The sequence below is a fragment of the Convolutriloba macropyga genome, chromosome 12, assembly GCF_964194025.1.
Source record: "Convolutriloba macropyga chromosome 12, txConMacr16.3, whole genome shotgun sequence".
NCBI lineage: Eukaryota > Metazoa > Xenacoelomorpha > Acoela > Convolutidae > Convolutriloba > Convolutriloba macropyga.
In genome coordinates this window covers 29,679,359-29,701,614 of record NC_134479.1, presented here as the reverse complement: position 1 = coordinate 29,701,614, position 22,256 = coordinate 29,679,359, and the positions used below count along the sequence as shown (strand labels likewise).

The window sequence follows — 22,256 nt, the reverse complement described above, 5'->3', positions numbered from 1 at the left end:
TTTTTTCCCGTTCGTACGCGAAATTAGTAATTGCATTAGTGCTTTTTTACATTTTACACAAAAACGCAGATAATAGAGAAAATTATTGTAATATATCCGAACTTCCAAAAAGTAAATATTTGAATTACAATGTACCTTCATAAGCAGAATTCATTTTAACAAACTAGCAGAACAAAAAGAGACTGTGTTTAGAAATTATCTAGGTTTACCAAAAATTCTCACCTCAAACTCTCACAAATTTTTCCTCCAAAGTTAAGCTTGGGTGTGGATATAGAAGCTGTACAAGCATCATTCTCAACTATCAGAAGACAACGTGTTGAAAATGGCATCCAAACTACGGATTGGATAATAGTTAATCAAGGAATTCCTCAAAGAGCATTTCTTGGGTCCAAGGGATTTTTCTGTTTCTTTACAATGTCTCTTATGGGAGGAAATGCGAATAAGTTTTTCAATTATTTCGCCGATGACCCGCATTTTATATCACTTCAAAACAGTCAAAGACCTTGCAACAAAATTAAACAGTTTTTTTTTCAAAAATAAGATTTTGAATGATAGAGGTGACTTTAAAATTGATAAGAGTTTACAAACATAACACCAAAACTGTGTTTCGTGAAACATAGCTAATTTACATTGAACGTTTCTATTACAATTGAACATTATAATAAATACAAAGATTATTTGTCGTTATCTGGGTCTTTTGAAATTTGTCACAGAACTTATCAAATTTTGTCAACGATTGCAACTGCTTTTAGAGCAATTTGCTTAGTAAAGCACATCCTAACGCTAAAATCAAGAATTGTACTTTTTAATTCAATTATTTCAGTGGCATTTTATTTTTTTTACAACCATTGCCAGCTTCTTCACTTTTCTTCACTTCAGAAAATAGATTTGGAGCCAAAAAACCTAGAGGTTAAAAAGTTCTGATGATTACCAATGCAAATTGGGGCACCGATCAGTTATCAAGAATTTTTCGAGAAACCGGAATTCCGGAAGGAAAAACCAAAAGAAAATCGGAAGGAAAAACAAAATTTATTTAAGGAAGAAGTAAATAATTAAATGATTATAATACACGGATGTGTTCCAATAGATAGACTAATCCAAGGTTTTGAACTTTTTTTTTTAGTTCTTTATGGGACAAATTACTCTTATGTTTACAAAGTGACACTTAAATTATAAGTTTTTGTCGAAAGATTTAAACCATATAAATGGGGAATTTATTTCTGTCCATGAGATTAAATCAATGAGAATCAGCTCTATATGCATTAAAATCCTTAGAAAATGTCTTTGAATTGAAGTTTTGCAATTATTTTGAGACAAAAGCCCCCATTTGAATTTTCTTCGGAATTGCAACATTCCGAACAATTGCACGCTCTCCACTCTATATAAATGCCCGGAACGAGTTTTATGTCTTGATCAGAACTTCTGCAGTGAAATTCTGGGTTGGCTAATCAGCACTGATCACGTCCTATTTCAAGTCTTATGACTTGTGAAAAATTGTCAAGACTTGCTCAAGACATTATTAAAAAATTCCTATATATATTCACTCGGAAACTATTTTTTTAATGGTAACAAAAAATACCTGGGCCAAGGATTTTCCCAAAAAACGGGGAGAAAATTTTAAGGATTGTGTAAACAAAAAAATTACACCCCTGTTTCTCCGCTTAAATAAGGGTGGAAGAGTAATTATAAGAGTGTAATTTTAAAATTAAAGGTTGAAGGAGGTAATGAGGATTGATCCCCCATCTTCCCCCTATCGAACATTTCTCTCATTATTCGCATTAACCATTACGTTAACTGGCACTAGTATCAGATGTGTCAATATGGCTATATTGGAAACTGTGTAAAAGTGTATTTTTTATTATCAGTCCACCCTAATTTACACGCTTTGCAAAGAGTGTGAAAAGAGTGGAGAAAAGAGTGTAAATACAGTGCAATTTTTTGAAAATACACTCTTACCCTCTTTTCCCTTATAAATAGGAGTGGAATACGCATTACACCATTATCCCTGCTAATTAGAGGCGGATTAGGGGTGAAACCTCGGCCCGGGTAGGCATCACACTCTCTATCACGTGAACTTTGTAAAAGTGATCGATTTTTGTTGAGCTTCTTTTTAAACTTTGAATGGTTTGAAGGCAAGCCAATGTAAATGACGGCTTTTTCTTTTCATTGAGAAACAAGATATAAAACCAATTTGTCACTTCTTGAGCAGGTTTTGGCCAATACTTGCCCAACACCTGCCAAATCTTAAGACTTGATTGAAGACGTACCAAGTGTAAAAAAAGGCATGATCAGAGCTCTGATACAGTACTGATAAAAAGTTTTGCAATTTCACTTAACCAGTACTGATTAAGACTTGACGTTTAGACCGGTGGGAATGGTTTACAAATCGCAGGCAATTTCTATAATTTCTCAAAAAGGTTTGTTTTGGCAACGGAAACCGCTTGCAAATCACGGTTTTGATTGCAAAACTATTTAACAAAGCAATAAGATTTGTTTAATTAATTTATCTGGTTGCATTTTTTATCTCCTGTAAAAAACTATAACTTTCCGTCTCAAATGAAATTTTGAACTTTTAGATTAATGCTACCTTGAGAAAGTTCATCCCTACAATACGTCTTGTTTTCAATGCTGTTTTTCTTCTAGTATGTTCAATTCTCTACATGAAATGCATACAAACTCTTCGAAAGTCAACGACTCATGCCTCGAGGAAAATATTTCGCCATTATAAATTTATAGAAAACATGCTGTAATATTTTTCGTGCAGTTTCAACACTTTGTAGAACACTTTAAAAATAGATTACCATCTAAATTTTGGAATCATATATAAAGAAACAACCAGTTAAGACACAATTTTTCTTTATACAAACATTGGATTGAATCAATACTAACTCTGAATAATCATCTTCCTTAAGTGAAACGCAGAAAGTTTTTTTGCAATTTTATAAAGACTCAATTTTTTAAAAAAAATAGATCTGGATTCAAACAACGGATCTTTTCAACAATTGCCCCCCCCCCTTTGGTACCTAGTAGAGAATCGCCACCCCTTCTGTGCTATACTTTACCACGATATTACTTGGCCTACAGTTTAGATAGCCGAATAATAATTTAAGCGCAATTGCGGACCGCTGTCCATGGCCATGCCTCTCGTGCGCTGTGGGATGTAATCCGGAAATCGCGGGTCGGTTATTGCGGCGAAGCCGCGACGCGCGCGAAGCGCGCCCACCGACCCGCCAGTCGGCAATTCCGTTCGCTTTGTATTCCGGTTCGGCTAGTTGCCATACCATGGCGTATTTTATTCTATTCAATTTAACATAGTATGTGCATGCGTGGAAAGTTATTACTCGTCTCAGATTGGTTAATAAAAGGCTCGCTTAAATTCTATTCAAGAATAACAACCCCTTTTGCAAAAGGGGGGCAATTGTTGAAAAGATCCCAAATAACAATACTTTAAAATATGAATCAAACTCCAAAAACCGAGCTCATAATGCGAAAGTTGACATAATATCATAGGTTGCTATTCAATGTTATATATGGTAAACTGAGAGAACCATGACGCGTGAAACTGAACGCAAATTAAAAAAGAAGGCTCGGTTATGTGAGTTCGTACAAGTTTTTCCGAACCAGCTCAAACAGATTTTTGACCAAATTGTCTACCAAATGAGGATGAATTAGAAAATTTTCAAAAAAATTACATTTTGTTCAAAATTAATTGACGTATGAATGAAAACCAAACCACTGAACAAATTACACAATGCTGCATGAGAGAACCGATCAGAAATGCCATGAAACGCACCTACGAGGCAAGACTAACATCAAACAAAAATGTTTTGAGAGATTGAAGTCATTGAAGAATGTGTGAAAACATCCTGCAAAAAAGACTGAGAACCAATAAAATCCAATTCGTGGATTGTAAAAGTTTGTTGGTAACAACTTCCTTAAACTTCGTTCGAAGAAAACTAACAAAATTATGCAAACAAAAAATTCTTCAAAGGTATTATTAAAGTATATCTTTTAACAACACTTGAAGATCTGTCTTGACAATGGTTTCTGTAACAATGTTTTCAAACTTCGAAAGGCTTCGAAAAAGAAGAACCAATTCAAATTTTCGGTGGTCTTTTCATCACCAAGTTTTTCTCCCAAAAATATTTCTTGGATTCCATACCCTTCACAAACAGTTGCAATTCCATTAAATTTTTGAATAAAGAAAGAAAAATTGATGAATTTAAATACATCAAATGGATAAAAACGATACTAGAAGTTTAAATCTGAAACTTTCAATAGAATACTTCAATTACTAGACTTCCATTTTTTCATAAGTATAAATTTTTCTGCATGTCAATTATTATTGCACTTGAGTCAGTGCTAAAGTTTGGTACAATTTGCGATAAGTCATTTCGTTCTTAAAAACTTCGGAACACATTTTTATACACAAAATTCGCTCTCAACACACAGGAGCTGTTAAGTGGAGGGATTTAAGAATCTGTATTCCTGAAAAACAAAATGTGGCTAAAAATTAACATACATTTAGCTAGCGGAAAAATGTCTTCTAATGTCTTCCTTTGGCCTGGGAGATTTTTTAACAACTAAGTACTGAGATTTTTTATGCGTTCTCATTTAGAGACATTTTTTTTGGAGATTACAATTTTGCAGTCTTCAGTGTGACAAAGAAGTCTCCATAACGTCAGGGTTAGAATTATACTTATCCAATGTTGATATTCTTACAAGCAACTTGCAGCGATTAGGGAATTTTGATAGATCACTGTTTTCCGCCTGATAAATCATTCACTAGATGGAAAGTTTGCTCATCTGCTTTCGTCATTAATCATAAATTACTTTTTTTTTCAGTGCAAACTTTTTATATTGGAAGAAAAAGAAAAAACTGTTTTATCATGCGAGATACAAAACAAGTCTTTGATGAAATGATTGGTACAACTAGGGCTTTTGAAGATGGAGAACAGTTTATCAACAGAAAAATTGCATTGAAAGGTTTTCAGAATTTATTTTTTTTTTGAAAACGATCGGGAATCACTGTCCAACAGATCTAAAACTAGTTACTAATATCGCAAAACTTTTTTAGATAGACAAAGAGAGAGAGAGCAAAAAAAATTAAAAAATAATCGCTGAGAAGCAGAGGTACTTTAAAGAATACCAATTGAAAAAAAAGCCCTGATTTATTGCGTCTTTCAAAAAGTATCGCAATCTAGTAATTATATGAAGTTACTGGAAGTAAAATCACAACATTCCGAGGAAATTTGTAAAAAACCTAAATCGTCAAGATAAATCAAAGTTTATCATGAAAAAAATTGAAAAATATAGTAAATATTACAAACATTAATGGAATCGATAAAAATGGTCCAAACACGCAAGACAAAAAATTGATCTGAAACGGTTTTAGGAAAGTTTTCAGCAAAAGGAGCCATCTATAGAGAGCACCATGTTCGATTGCACGTCTAATAAAATAGAATAATTTGAGGGGTTCAACTTCAGAGCATTTATTTTGAGCAAAATCATTAAAGTTATTGACAATCTAGACAACAACAACAAGGTTGCTTCAAAGCATTGTCCTTGAAATCTGGAACATACGCTATCGGAATACATCTTCAGATTGTAATAAACGGTCGTACTCAAAAAAATCTTTCAATACAAAAGGCTGCACTTATCACACCTAATCACAAGAAAAAAATCATTCTTTTCGAACTGACTACCGCTCTTTTTCCTTGAAACCAAATTTTGCAAATTTGTTTTGAAGACCTTTATTCAATCAGACAAAAAATGGAATACTTTCGAAAAATTGAGCTTCTGCGCGGAAAGCAATTCTTTTTGATTCTTTCAAAAGTTTTTGATTTCAATTTCACATCCATCTCAATCGACATTTGTTCTTCTAAAATCTTTTTTCACAAATCAAACACAATGCGTAAAAATGGGGTACTAAATTATCAGTGAAAATAACTTTTAATCCTTGTCTCACATGCAACTCTGCTAGGGCCTCTAGGAACTCTTATTATTCCTTGCAAATCTTACTAATTTTTCAAGAAGAAGTTATTAAACCGATTCATGCTTGTCGTTATGTCGGAGCACAAGTTGATGCAAACCTAACCTTTGAATATTATCTAATATCAGTTTCAAGTAAGTTTGTGTAATGCAGCGTTTTGGGTCTCTTGTAAGAAACCAAAATCCTTTAAAAGTAAAAGTTGTTGTTTTCTGGTCAATTGTAATCTCTGATAATTTATTCAGCAGAATGTTTTTTTTTCAAACTCTTACACCAGAAAACAGACGCCGCGTAACTGGGCAATAAGAGTGCGGCTTTTTCGAAAACTCCACTGATCTTCTTCTCATTAAGGACCGCATCTTGCCTGCTTAACTATTTATCTCGAATTTTTTCTTATTGAAACTTCAAACAGATAGAAGTCGATTGGGAGCATCAGAAAGTTCCAAAATTTTTGCTAGTTAACTTCAAGTTGGAGAAAACAAGAGAAGAAATCAAATTATTTTAAAAAAGCGAACAAAAACAGAGTTACAAAATTTTGATGCTGAAGTGCGTTCAAAAGGGAACAAATTGCCCTCTTCAGGAAATATTGTGACTAGTAAAACATTTTTTAGAGATGTTTCAACGCGTTTTCGGTCAATCGACACAAGAAATTAATAGTTACAAATAGGAGCGTTCAAATTCTGCTATATATGACAACGAACAACCACAATTTCAAGATGATAATAATAACATTACTGATACGTGATTTTTTATCTTAATTTTTGAGCATGTGGATATTTAACCTGAGTCTTGTGATCAGAATAATTTACATTTTTACTTAAAAAGGTGTTTGATCAAATTCAGGAGAAAATTAGAAGAAAAATATAAGCTAGTAGCCAATTCTACAACAATTTCTAAGTACTGGAAGGTCGAAGTTTCCATTTAATCCAAACATTCATATATTCCAATTCAAATATTTGAAAATTTAATCCGCCGTGCTTTAGAATTTCTGTAATTGAGATTCGCTAAATAACCTCTGCTTTTTGGTTTAGTGTGTCCCCGGAAACAGAAAATCTTTTGATTGTACATGTGAAGTCACTTGTTTTTGAATTAACGTATGCAAACAGTAAAGGGAACTGAAAATTAAAGTGAAAAGTCAACTTTTGAACAAATGGAAGAAGATTCATATAATTTCGTTTCTCTTTCAGATTTACAGAATTTCCAGATAGTTCAGTTGCAACTTTAACAACTACTGTATTTTATCTTAAAATAACGCCACGATTTTCCGTACTTAATACAAACTAACCTTTTGGTTTCCCGTGAATTGAAAGAACTGCTCTAATAAAGATAAGGTACCAAAAATAAAGACAAAATTGGATTCCCATTTGGACTAAAATGTTCCATATACTCAGCTTAAAAAAAACTATTTATCTAATTTGAGTTAATTTAATAACCACTTAAATGTACCATTTCGATTATAGTAACGAAGGTTAATAAACATTTAATGAAAATGTTTTTGAATTACAGAGGTATTGGACACTTTGATATGTATCTTCAGCTCCTCTAACACAATGATTTGAATTAACTGAACGTTAAGCCGTTTGTACTCTAGATCTCAGGAATGCGGACAAATTTTCTGCAGGTAGCTTCAAGTAAAATTTTTTTCATCCCAATATGCCTCTGAGCTTAGTTGACACCAGATTGAGGTTCCCTTGCCCAAAGTATGTTTGCATGTATAGACTGCCCCAGATGAAACTTACTTATGTCCATACCGTCTTAGACGACATTGCCTCAATTTGCAATCTTTTCGCGTTCGGTTTCTAAAAATTTTGTGCACATTTTTTTGTTGTGAGAACTGTGTGTGTTCTTCATTACGTCACCAAACGTACAATTTGTCAAGTAAATATACGCAATTTGTTTTAGCATTATCCGCGCCCATGTTTTAAGATTACACCTGTGAGCGTGTGTGGACAACACTGACAGTAGGAGAAGCTAGTTCAAATTTTCTCAAAAGTGAATATATCCGTCACAATTATTCTTAAATTTTGGCAGTCGTTGATAATTGTGACGGAATTTTGTCACTATAATCCTCGTTTTGCGTCACATTATTTTGCACGTCAATTTATTCGAACGCAAATTAATTCTGCTTTTGAAATTTGTTTATCTTCCTCCGCTTTTTGAAATGATTTGACTATACTACAAGTTATTGATAAAGACTTAAGGGACAAATTAATGTAAAAATAAAAATAAATTTTCTGATAAATTTCTCTCAGTAACCGTTCGTGAATGTTGCTTATGTTAAATGCCTATAATTGCGTCGCAATTTTGTAACCCGAGTCCGTGTCTCACCGTTACTATTTTTCAAAATTCAAGTTTTAGTCAAAACGTGGATAATTGTGACAAAAGAATGCCATATGTCCACTTAATGGCAAAAATTTCGAAAAATGTACGTTTGGTGACGTCAAGTTAGATGTTCCCGCGCTCAGAGTTGCGCATATCCAGACGCTCGTGCGGTAATTTATGTTCTGGGTTCGTGTAAACTTGAAACGTGCAACTTCCTTCATTTTGCGCTAATTTTGGTCAGAGGATGTTGCTTTTTGGTTTCGGACCTCAACTTTGGTGGACAAGATGAAATAGCAAGTTATGCTAAAAAATGAGCAACGCATGTTGATGAATCCAACAAAACATTTTAGGGAGAGAAAAACCTATTAAAATCTATGAAAAAGCTATAGTTCTCAAAGATAACAAAAACAGAGGCTATTTTTTCAACTAACAAATGCTTTGTTATTTATAAAATTCTCTACAAAATTATAGGCCTGGGCTGTGCGTACCTAAAAAAGTCTAAAACTTTGGGATACAGTAATTAAGAACATCCAATGTTTATGGTTTTTACATTGAACAGGGCTTTGATTTCGAAGAAGGGCGAAACTTTTTCCTTGGTTAAGAAATAAGCTTCTGACAATCGCATTTGCCGCTAATCTTGTCTGTTGGACTATTTTTGTTCTCCCTCATGTTATTTACAAAGACTTTGTTTTCAAAGCATATTTCGAAAACTTTGCTAAATTTCTGGAAGAGTTTGTTACTTCTCAGCATTATATCGACCTACTAAAGTCTTATTATGCAACTGGTTACGATTATGATTACGATTACGAGTATTACGATCTAGCTGCAGCCTGGTACCGAGACAAAAATTTTTCTGGTGCTCATTTTGATCTTTCATAAAACTTATCTCACGGTAGTATATTTCTGAACAAGGGGGCTCGGTAATGTGCGATCGCACATAAGGTTCCGACCCCGCTCACCCACAATGTTGGCATAATTGTCTACCAAATGAGGAACAGATAGAAAAATACAAAAAATTCAAGTATTTTTCAAAAAAAAATTGGTCTATGAACGAAAAGATAGCCTCCAAAGCATATAACTCAGTGGAGTAAAAAAATTATGCATCAGATTGATGAGATATGCCGATATTAAGAAAGCGAGCGAAGACGAACGGCAAAATCAAATAACAACAACAAACATTAATTAAATCAAAAAATTTATGTCAGTTTTAAAAAACAAAAATTAATAACAAAGTCAAAATAGCGTCAGATAAACTGAAAATAAACAAAATAACTTGTAATTCACCAGAAAAAAAATGGTTATTTATCAGTTCATAATAAAGCTTGGTAACAATTAGACAAAAAACAGAAACTTTAAAGTTAGAAAATTCGCTGAGTTTTTGGAAAAAAAAAACAATTAATTTCAAAGTAATGAAAACCATTAGGAATCAACTAAAATATCCCATAGGTTTACAATTCAATCACCAATGCTTCTATAGAATGGAATTAAGAACTCTTGGTATTCAATTTTTTATGCAGTTACAAAAAGAACAACAAATAGACAACAAACTAAAAATCAATTAAAACTTTCCCGAAAATGCTTTGGAAGCTGTAAAGCCATACTTTGGCCCCCCAAATATGTTCGATTGCACCTTCTTTGAACACCGATAATGTATTATTTGGCAGCTCATTAATGAAAATAAGCAACAGTTAGACAAAAAAAGAAAAAATTCAAATTTATTTAATACTTGTGTTCTTTCGAAAAAAACTTATTTCCAAAGACATGAAAGCCATTAATTACAAAATCAAAAAATTGAAAAGGTTCATCCATTCTTCCAGAGGAAGCCCTTGAGACGTGCAATTATCCAGAATATGTCTTACGTCTACAAAAAGAACGTCAAATATGACAAAAATCAAAAATTCATTTATTTTTTTTGTGAAAAACCCGTGTGGAAGCCAGTAAAGTCAGAACTAATTAATTCTCTTAAAAATTTAGATTTTGTGACACCAATCCTTTTTGACATTTTCCCTTGAAATGTATTATGTGACCTCTCTTTAATGAAACTAGGTAACAATTAGACCAAAAAAAAGCAAGATTATGTAAAACTTAATTTATCGAAAAAAATTTATTTCCAAAGAAATGAAAGCCATTAATTACAAAATGAAAAAACTGAATAGGTTCGTTTAATCTTCCAAAGGAAGCCCTCGAGACGTGCAATTATCTAGAATATGTCTTACGTCTACAAAAAGAACGCCAAATATGACAAAAATCAAAAATTAATTTACTTTTTTTGAGAAAAACCCGTGTCGGAGCCAGTAAATTCATAACGAATTCTTTAAAAACATTAGATTTTGTAACACCAATTTCTTTGACACCTTCCCTTGACAACAATAATGTCATCTTTAACCCTTAATTAACGAGACCAGGTAACAAACAGACAATAAAAGGAACAAAATTGCGAAGTTGAAATGTTTTTTTTTTCATTTTGGAAAACAATTGTTTTCAAAGTCATGAAAGCCATTATCTATCTTCTAATATTGAGAACATCGCCTTATCTTTTATTCCACGAAAACCCAGCAAACCGGGTCATTCTAGAGGAAATTAAATACAACTAAAAAGACAAAGTAAAAACGACAGTTAAAGACAAAATTAAAAAATTCAATTAAATTCTTCGAGAAAGTATTGTCGAAGCGGTAAAGAACCACAATCTATATCTTTAAAGATTTAAATATCGTCAATTGTGCGTTATTTTGAACGCGAAAAAGGTGCAAATATATAAAAATTAGAAAAAAATTCGTGAAATCTAGTAGTATCAAAGCCAGAACACCATAACTTAAGGCGTAAAACCGCAATAAAGACTAAATTTGAACTCAGCAGAAAGAGGGGGCACTCGTTGATTGCTGACACTAACCTAGAAGTTAACCAAAGTAAGAGAAAAATGGAGGCAAGTTTCAATAAGCCATTTTTTTTAAAAAATCAAATATTTTAAAAGTCAAAACGACCATAAGCTTTCAAGCACACAACTAGATAAAATAGTTTCCAGCTAATTAGGAAGCCAAAAGGACCTATCACTAGTGAGCTTTGATTTGAAATGTTCTGTTAATTAATTAACATAATAAAGATCGAATTTATTTAAATAAAAATCCGACTGATGACAATCCGAATTATTTTTGGATTGTAACGGTCCAAGATTGGTACGGAACTAGTCCTGCTAATGTTGATTTTCCGTTAGGAATTTTTAATTTTTGGAATGTCATTGATATAGATTTTTTGTTTGTTTAAAAATCAAAAGTAAATGCTGCGTTTTTGATAATCAAAGAATAAAGTTAGCAAAAATAGCAAAAAACGGCAAAGTTTTATTTACAGAGCACTCTCAACGGAAGTTGAAGTGGAATCAGCCCTCTTTTCAGTCTACAAAGATCGTGCTAGTGGTGTTTGGGTGTGCACTTCCTGCAAATTTAATCAGAGTGGACTAAGGAAACTTATTTCTTGCTGTTTTTGATGAAAAAGTGTGAATTTTGTGAAATTTTTAGCCAGAATTTGTGACAAAAAAATTAAATGAAAATAGCCGCAAATGTATTTTGTCTTTAAACGTAAAATCAACAACATCCTCATGAAAAATTTTATTAAATTTTATCAAAATTGGCGAAATTTTAATAAAAAATTCCGAAAGAAGGTGAATGAAATCAACGGAATTGACTCTATTTTCTCGAAAGTTTAAACCTCGATATCTCCCTGTCAAAAACGAATATCAAAAAAATCTTTTTAATTACATATTCTACGCTGGATAAGCGTTCTAATGATACCAGTCTCAACTCTCTACGATGAATATATCGATCGGCCAAAATTGACTGAACAAAAAAAAACCCAGTTGAGTATATAGTTCCTCCCCCCTCAAGAGGGGTCGGAACAATTATAAAATATGGTATGCAGGGAAAATAGACAGGAAGACAGGTTGAGGTTGCATCAGAAAAAAATGTGCGAATAACTCTCTTGTCAAGCAAATACAAGCATTCTTCGATAATAATTAGAACTGTGCGTTCAGATTATATTAATCAAATGATTTCGTCGTTTTGTATTAGAAAAATTGTATCGAATGCCTTCTTCGCCCCTATACCCAGCATGTCGTTGTGAGATGCAACTTGCGTGCACCCAGTATAATGTTGATAACTGTGGTATGTGATGACTTAGTAGATCGACGTGATATCGGTCATTGACCCCTTTGACATCAGCGAGTAACAACTGGAACAGTTCAGAAGACGTTTACTTCCTATGTCGAAGAAACGATCCAAACAGTTCAAATGGAACAAAAAAAACTTAAGGGCTTTGACCGTTTTTCCCTAAAAATACCGATCAAAAACTATCAATTCTTATGTTTTTTTTTTGGGTTAAATTTTAACAAAGGGATCTAACAACAAACATGGCAGAAACAGAGGAGTCAGTCATGCTTGTGTCAGTCACGCTTGTGTATCATGCAAGACGAAAAATGCATCTACTGTCAATTAAGATACAATCCAAAAATTAACCTATTTGTTTATTTCTATGCATCGATGAATTTGTGGTAGCACAAAACTCGAAACAATATTTCAGTTCAAATCTGAAGCCATTAATCAGAATCTCTTCGCTAACTGTATCTCTTCAGTATCTCTTTGATAATGTAAGAAAATTTGGCAGGTACTGATGTTCGAACGTTCAATCTAAGTTCCAAAATTCTGGGTATAATTGTTTCACGATACATTTTTTTCACTTAATTTCAGGTGGAAAACTTATGAACAATCCAAAAATTATCAAGACGAGTTCAAAACTTGTTTATTAGCGAGACCCCCTGTTCACATCATTGATTAGATTAGTGTTGGGGCAATAATTTTGATCATAGCGTACACTTTTAAGTTACTCAATAAAAAAATGAGCATTCAGACACAACGGCAGTGGAGTCCTTCGCTGAACACCGAATGAAGCTAATCGTAATTGAGTTCGTTCTTCGATGTTGTCGAGTCAGTTACAGTTTTCTAAATACAATCTCTGTTTTTGTTCTTGTTCGGCCGTTTCAGGAGCCCATAAAAAAAATGATTACATTTATTCGAAGAAACTTTCGATAAATTTTTGCCCCTAATTAAACGTATCATTAAAATTTACCTTCTTCCCTTGTATTAATTTGAAAAAAATATACCTTTCAAATTGAATTCTTCTTAAAATCAAAAAGAATAAACTGCATAAATATGGGATTACTAACTATTAGAGCATAGAATAGGCTATCTGCACAATCAAAATTTTATGAAAACAAAAGCAGTTATTCAGAATAAAAGCACATCTTTTGGCACAGGTGATGGAAAAGAAAAAAATGCTTCTATAGATGTTAAAAATTAGACTATTTCAAATCTCAACAACTATTTAAAAAAACATACAAAAAAAACACACACACACACGCACAATTATACACGCATACTTATACACACATAAACACACATACAAACATGCCCACATACATACACACACACAAACGCTGAGCATGCAAGGTTATGGTGATTAAAGACAAAGATTGCGTGCTCGATGATGTGATTTTTTTCTGGCGAAATTCATAAAAATTTGATTGTGCAGACAGCCTCTTCTATACACTATTATCAAAAGATGATACTTTATCTCAACAATGTGTCGTAGGTCGCGCGTGGTGGGATTCGTGGGGCTTATGGTGCTCAAAAAGAAACACCGCGTGGGGTTTGTGAGACCCCAGCCCAGTTTATCAATTTCGGAACAATTTTTTTCATTTGTTAATTAAAAAAAATTACCAGTATGAACAAAACTTAAAATCAAACTAACAATCTGGATGAAATTTTAATCACCATCATAATCATAGCTTAATAAAATAAATATTGCGGCGTATTAATCAAGAACTATTACCACTATGAGTAGAAAATAGTGACACCATTTTTGTCTGCAGAAGAAATGCTTCTTAAAATGAGGGTAATTCTCAGTGTTGTTAACATCAATTTTTTCTTAACCCTTAACATCAGAAACCTCGTTCTTGCTTTACATTTACAATAACTTTGAAAATAACAATGAATAAAGCACACCTATGCGTAACACCTCGTAGGCGCGCATGCACATCCAGACACACCCACAAAATACAAATCTCGCCACCCAAAAGAAATTAACATTCATAATTTCATTTTTGACATCTGATCATTACAAAACTCTTTTTACCGTTCACTTGTCTCTTGATTGTTTTTTCTCAAAAATTCGTTGTGGACCTCTTGAGGCAATTGTATCGCGACAATAGTAAAATTGACAACAAAATCGGAAAAATGTTTGAAATATTTCAAAACTTCGTCATGTTTGATCTTTCATGTGAATAATCTACACAAATTTTTTGTTTCAGAAACCTCACAAATCTGTTAACCGTTAGATTTAATAACCACTGTTTTTTGTGCTGAATTTTGTTAAAACCGCAATTGTCAGCAAATTTTTTAAATAGTGGCAGAGTGCAAAAATCTGTCCGAAAAAAGAAAAATTAGAAAAACTTCATATTATTTGATACAAACACAGACTTTAAATGTTTCCCATACAAAAATTTCAATTTTAATTGCTGCTGACAGCAATTTTGCGAGATTTTGAAATAATAATTGTCATGATGTACAAATTGAAAAAAAAATGTAAACTTTAAAACATTACGTTTCAAATGTTAGTGTAAAAATTACATCCGCCAATACAAATGTCCCAAATAAACCTCACCTAGTCTTATTGAAAAAAACACGACACGAAGGAACTGTGACGAACATTTTGTGAAGATCAGATGCCAAAAATTGGTTAAATATTAAAGTTGTTTTTGAGTGGTGAGATTTCTGCTTGCCCTCTGCCTTTAGTTACTTCTAACATGTAAGGGATCGTTGAAAGCAGTTCGTAAAGTCTCTCATTTGGTGGCTTTGAGCAACTTTTTTACCACTAAATTTAAAATTTTGGCCTTTTTCCCTCTCTTGAGTATGTGTGTTTTTAAGGAAATAGAAAAATTTTATAAAGTTTTGATTTCTGAAAAAAATTTTGCCCCTAATAAAACTTATCATCAAATCTATCTTCTTCCCTTGCATTCGTTTGAAAACTTTCCCTTTCAAATTGATTTCTTCTTAAAAACAAAAAGAAAGAACTGGATGAATATGGGCTTAATAGCTAAAAGAGAATAGAATACACTATCTGCTCAATCAAAATTTTATGAAAACAAACGTAGTTATTTAGAATAAAAACACATCTTTGGGCACAAGCGATAAAAAATAATAAAAAAGCTTCTATAAATGTTGAATTCAGTATATTTTAGATCCCAACAACTATTTAAAAAATCTATAAAACACACAAACACGCACAAACATGCACGCATACTTATAGTACTTATACACTTACACACACATACACACATACAAGCACGTGCACTTATATACACACACAAACAAAGGCTGAGCATGCAAGGTTAACGTGACTAAAGAACCAATGGACACATTTTCACATCTGATTTAAATTAAGCAAGCGCAAACATTGCGTGCTCGACAATGTGATTTTATTCTGTCGCATTTCCTTAATTTTTATGAAATTTTGATTGTGCACACAGCCTCTTCTATACAATATTATCGATAAAACGATATTTCATCTCAACAATGTGTCGTAATTTGCGCGTGGTGAGGTTCAAGGGGTTTATAGTGCTCAAAAAGAAACACTTCCTGGGGTTTAAGTGACCCAGCTCAGTTTATCAATTTTGGAACAAATTTTTCCATTTGTTAATTGAAAGAAATATTTACCATTATGAACAAAAATTTAAAATCAAACTAACAATCTGGATATAATTTTCATCACCATCATAATAATAATTTGATAAAATGAAGATTGCGACGAATTAATCAAGAGCTATTACCACTATCAGTAAAAATTACTGACACCATTTTATCTACAGAAGTAATGCTTATTAAAATGAGGGTAATTCTCAATGTTATTAACATCAAATTTTTCTTAACCCCTAACATCAGAAACCTTGTTCGTGCTTTACATTTACCACAAATTTCAAAATAACAATTAACCGAAAATCCATTAACTCAATTTTTATTATAACAAGACGGCTCGCGCGACTCCATGCATGGACAGATTGTTCCAAGTTACCTGTCAAGATTGCAAGAAAAAATTTGCCAGAGAAGTCGTTTTGCTGTATCCGAAAAAAATATGCATTGGAGAAATTTACTAGTATGTTTTGAACCAAAAAAGTGGTCGTTTTATTTTCAAAAGACCAAATTCTGGAAAAAAGTGTTGTCATAGCATATATTACACAAATAAACACCAACACACAAAAACAAAGCACAACACCAAAAAAAAAGCTTTTTTAATTTTTGTTTTTGTCAATTGTTAACTACCCAGGATCGTCGCAGTTCGTTTAGGTTCTCTTTGTTTTTTTTCTATAAAATTAGGTGTGAATTGTTGGAGACCATTGCATCGGTAGCCGTGATTTATACACTAATCTTTAAAACGTAAGTTTTAAAGTTTATTTAATATTTTTTTCAATTTCGATATTTCATGAAAATTAGTTTTACAAAATCTTGCAGAAGTGCTATCAGCAAAATATAAAATCAGAAGTTTGGCAATGGAAGCATTTGAAGCCTCATTTGGTAGCAAGCGATATGTAGTTTTTCTAATTTATCTTTCTTTCTGATGGTTTTTGCTCTCTTCCTATGCATGTGTCTATAATTTGAATGAATTAACTCTTTCACGGTTACTAATCCCTTCATCTCAGCCACACGGAAAAACCATGCTCATAGGAAACGCACACCCATGAACAAACGCATACAAGAGCGCACACACTCAAACACATACACAAAAACAAACCCATACACTTACAAACCTCACCATAAATTTTTTTTGTTTAAATTTTATCTTTGGCCTGTTATAATCGCTCAAAATTTGTCAGCATTTATATATCCCCTGACTGTTTTTTTTCAAAAAATAGGTGTGGTATTTTTCTATTTTTTAGGCAATTGTATCAGAAATCGTAAAATTGACATTAAAATTTTGAAATGAATTACTTGAAATTTTTCAAAAGTTTTTGTCACTTTTGATTATTTGTGAGCACATTGACAAAATTAGTTTTCTTAAAACCTCGCAGATATGTTATCATTGAGACAAAAAAGTACAGTCTTTGCATTGGACATATTTAAATCCAGGATCTGTAAAAAAATTTATGAAATTTTTCTACTTTTGCATGACTTCTCACAGTTTTTGCTTCCTGCCGCCATTGGTGTCTACCATTTGAAGAAAAAATTTCTCTCATATTAACTGTCTTTTTTTTCTGTCTCTAACTCTCTCTCTCTCTCTCTCTCTCTCTCTCTCTCTCTCTCTCCTTCTCTCTGGCATCTGATCCTTCAACAAAACTTTCATTAACATTCGTTACCGTTCATATATCTCTTGATTGCTTTTTCTCAAAAACTAGTTGTGGACCTCTTGAGGCAATTGTATGGCGACAATCGTAAAATTGACACCAAAATGGGAAAAAAATTTTGAAGTATTCAAATCTTTGTTATGTTTGATCTTTCTTGTGAATAGTCTACACATTTTTTATTTCAGAAACTTCACAGACCTGTTAAACGTTAGATTTAATAACCACTGTTTTTTTGTTCAGAATGCTTTTAAGTTGTCAGCAAAGTTACTAAATAGAAGCAGAGCGCAAAAACCTGTCAGAATGAAAAAAAGTATTAGAAAAACTACATACTTTTTTCGCAATTTTGAAAAATTAATTGTCATGATACCGAAATTGTAAACTTTAAAATGTTACGTTTCAAAAATTAGTGTAAAAATTACAGCAGCCAATACAATTTTCTCAAATAAACCTCACCTAGTTTATTACAAAAAAAGATGGCACGAATGAGCTGTGACGAACTTTTTGTAAAGATCAGATGCCAAAAACTGTTTAAATATTGAAATTCTTTATGGGTGGTGAGATTTTTATTTGCACTCTGCCTTTAGTTACTTCTAAACTGTAAGGGAACGTTGAAAGCAGTTCGTAAAATCTCTCATTTGCTTGCATTGAGGAACTTTTTTACCACTAATTTTAATATTTTGGTCTTCTTCCCTGTCTTAAGTAAGTGTGTTTTTAAGGAAACAAGAAAATGTAATTTTTTTTGATATCTAAAAAAATGACTTGTTTCTGTCAAAAAATCCTCGTTTTCGTTTTGGGGAGTTTTGTAATCATTGAGGGGTTTGATTTTTTTATTTACAGAAACGCCCAAAGATTGGAAAAGATCAGTTCGAAGAGCAATTTCAAAATGCACAGAAAAGAAAATATATTGATAATATATTGATAATGATATATGTTATAAAATTTGCAACCTGAGAATGAACAATTCTTACTCTAACTTTCTTTTTCATCTGTTTTCCTTTACATTAGAGAGTTTCATCTGCTATCAGATTGAACTATCTGCTCTGACATTATAAACAAAACAAATAAAAAAGATAAAAACATAGTTCCCTTTTTCAAAAATGATTTTGTTTGATTTGATTTTGGTTTCATGATACAGTTTTATTCACGGTTCCAAAGATTTGAAAAAGTTTAAATGATTAGTACTGGATTAATTTCAAGTTTTTTTGCAAAAACAACTCTAGAATTTGGAAAAAAATACTTTTTCTGCATTTAGTTTTATGTTTTTAAAAATTTGATTTTTGTTATTTTGAGAGCTCTAAATAGCCTGAAATCTTCAATTTCACAAAAATCTTTTCATACAGAAAAAATTTGGTTCCTATAATACTTTTTAACACTAGGAAACTTAGAGACTGATAGAAATGTTTTTAAACAAAATTCTGATTAAAAAAAGAAATAAGTCAAATTTTTTGGAAATTTTTGGTCATATAGTTTAATTTGCTAATTTTTAGAATTAAAACTGCAACGTATTATTGAAAAGTCTCAATTTAAATTTATTGAATTTACTACAATTTTTTTCATTTGTTTCTATGTTGAATATCAATCCGATCCGACCCTCAACTCTTCCTTCGAAAATTTTGCCCTTTTTCTGATGTTTTTTATGAAAATGAAAATTAGATCCTGAGGATTATTAAATGATGTTTTTCGTTTTTTTCAAGTATTGAAAATTTGTCTGAAGAAAAAAGAGCCAGCCTCGCATATACATTTCCCCATTTTTTAAAAAAATGTTGGAACAATAACCACACAAACAAATCTCATTTTTTAACGCAATTTGTTTGAAGTCAAATTGTTGTTTTTCGTGAAGGTACCTGTTGACTCATTGGGTTTGTTTGTTAGTCGATTGTTATCTTGGAGAAAGAATTGCAAATACTTTGAATCTATTACACAAAAGTCTGCTCCTATGATTCGAGATTAGCCAAGTTTTGAACACAACAGCTGGACAAGTCATGGCAGCTCCATGACTCTAAAGTTTCTCCTCACTGATTGTTCAGCTCGAGATGAGTTTCTCAATGGACCATTAAAAAGACTTAAAACTCATTAGTCAACTGGCAGTGAAGATATGTGTTATTCTGATAAACTTGAAGCAGCCTGCTTTTTTCTTTAATTCTATCTATCGTTGTAATAACTTTTTAGGCTTTATAAAGCATCACCAGTGCAAAAGGGGCTTACACCTGCTTGTTCGTTCACACACGCTATAAAAATCACTTCACTCAATAGAGGAAAGAAAATGATCTTATATATGACATCGTGATTTCAGTTGTTGGAGCGATTGCCGAGGTCAAATTTTCTCTGATAATTGTGCTCCTTAGAGAGTTGTTTCAAACGGGTCGTATAATTTTTTTTGTAAAATTGACCAATCATATTTAATAGCTATGAACGAAGTGATCGAGTGTTTAAGCCTTGTGTTGAAGCCTCATATTAAATCCCAATTGTTCGTTTCAAACAATATGTCATTTTACAATTTATTTTATATGATTCAAAAAATTAGTTTCGATCGTTGAAGCAGAAAATATATCTCCTGTCAAAGCCCAATTCATCATCAGTAATTTCTTAAGCATTCAGTATTCATTTGATACTTTCGCAGTGAGGAGCATCCAGATTGCAAACTGCCACCCGACAATTTTCTCTGAAACAGAAGAAATAAGCTAAAGTTCGGTGATTCCTAATAGTTTTGATTATTGGATACTAGTAAATAAAAATCAGACATTGAATATTATCAAATAAGTGATCTGAAAAATTATTAAAAACGTTAAAAGCCATTATAGGAATAAAACGTGAAGAGGTTAAACCTAAAGCTTACAATATTGAATTGTGATCTGTTCCAATCGGGAACTATCAATAGAATAATTTCCTGATTCAATCTTTTGTCTGTATAAGAATTCAAAAGGCCGACAAACAATGAATAAATAATTGGTCGTTACATAGCGCTAGGTCAACAGTAGCTTGATGGGCGGAAACAAAAATCAATTTGTTGGTTCACGCGAGCACCAAAACCATATTGTATTTGTGATGAGGTGCATACCATAGTTCCACCCAGAGAGAGAAAATTTTAAATAATAAAATGTTAGCAAGCATATCACAAATGTAAATAAAGGTAAAGCTATACTTTATGCATGGGTAATCAAATTTCAGATAACAGCATGGGGGGTGACTATGATCAGTAGATAAAAGCTCCTTTGAATGACGATTGTCATTTTAATTTGAACGTAGAATTTGGCTGTAAATGTTTCCAAAATGTAGGATTTCCAAATTAGATATACAAGAAGTTGTTTGAGGTATGCAGTAGGATTAGATATGCTGCTAGATTGTATTACTGAATTCTGACAGTCAAGCATCATCGGGTTGAAACTGTTCGGCAGAATTGCTCTGTTTTACCGTAACACATGATTAACCCATTGGTTAAACAAGTGTCAACAAACATAAGACGGACAGATGACTATTACGATAGCTTATGGTAACCGACATGTGCTGCAAAGTAAGGTGAGTTCAAGATCTTGACGAGTTTAATGAATAACAACAGGTTGTTCGGGTTTGACGTAAATGGCTCAAAAAAGAAACCTTTCTGTTGGATCTGTTTAAGAGGAATCAAAGAAGCTGTGTAGCGAGAAACAATCAGTGTTTTTGAAAGTGGAATTTTATTGAGGTACTGCAGTGGCGGATTGGCTACTGCACAAGATGTGGCAACAAAATGGTAGCGTTGAGATCTAACATTGCATTCTATACGAACTGTACCACTAAAGAGGTTGTTGGTGGATGCGGAATGTATTTGTCCTCCACATTTTGCGTGCTCAAAATCATGCCTTTGTCCTCATTCAAAGGGTGTCGCTCTCACTCTTTTTGAAGTGGTCTCATTGTCAGAGAGTTCCCCGAAATCCAAAGAATATTGGCATCCAAACTCCCTGTCCACTGTTTGTGGTAGAGCTCTTGATTGGGGAATCATGTGGACTTCGATCTGCTGTAGTTCCTGTTCCTCTGGTGGTTTAATCTGATTATTATTGATCCTATGATTGAGATCGGATTTTCGCCCAAATATCTCTCGGCTCTTTCCAACCTGGGTACTCTGATATGCAGGTCTAGTTGTACATTTGACTTCTTAATCTTCTCCTTGCCATTTTTACTTGCGTTTTGTTTTCTGCGTTTTAACCGTATATCCCCGATAATTCTCTTGCGTAGGTCGCAGGCATAAGATAACAGTCGTTTTTAAGTAGACTTCTGGATGCGATGAAGAGGTCTACAAACAACGCATACTGCTAGTCCTCTTGTCCACTCTTTTTTGTGCATGGTCACAATGTTTGATGGGGACCGCTGGTTACCATGATTTCGAAATCTTAGGTCTAGGTACATGAGATTTGGTATCAATTCCTGGTGCTAGTAGATCGGATAGTTCCTTTAAATCTTTTTGCTCGCTTCTCGTCGTGAATTTCTTTGCTATTAAAGTTCTGGCTGAATCTTCAATTAAGAGATTTGGACAATTTTCGTCCTTTAGGTAGACGTATCTGCTGCCAAATCAGGAAACTTATTGTACCT

The 22,256-nt window shown here is 32.8% G+C and overlaps 2 protein-coding genes across 2 annotated transcripts in view; both read right to left on the bottom strand.

Annotated features, from left to right (window-relative positions):
- The window catches only part of LOC142350761 (uncharacterized), a 69,513-nt gene extending 62,209 nt beyond the window's left edge, over positions 1 to 7,304 (bottom strand). The window contains exon 1 of the mRNA XM_075402714.1: positions 7,275 to 7,304. The gene's annotated coding sequence lies outside the window, so the exon portion shown is untranslated. The remainder of the gene's footprint in view (positions 1 to 7,274) is intronic.
- Positions 7,305 to 20,220: 12,916 nt separating this feature from the next.
- LOC142350450 (uncharacterized) overlaps positions 20,221 to 22,256 on the bottom strand; it is a 57,139-nt gene continuing 55,103 nt past the window's right edge. Inside the window, exon 6 of the mRNA XM_075402297.1 lies at positions 20,221 to 20,355. Coding sequence (XP_075258412.1) covers positions 20,288 to 20,355 — 68 coding nt within the window. The 3' untranslated portion in view covers positions 20,221 to 20,287. The remainder of the gene's footprint in view (positions 20,356 to 22,256) is intronic.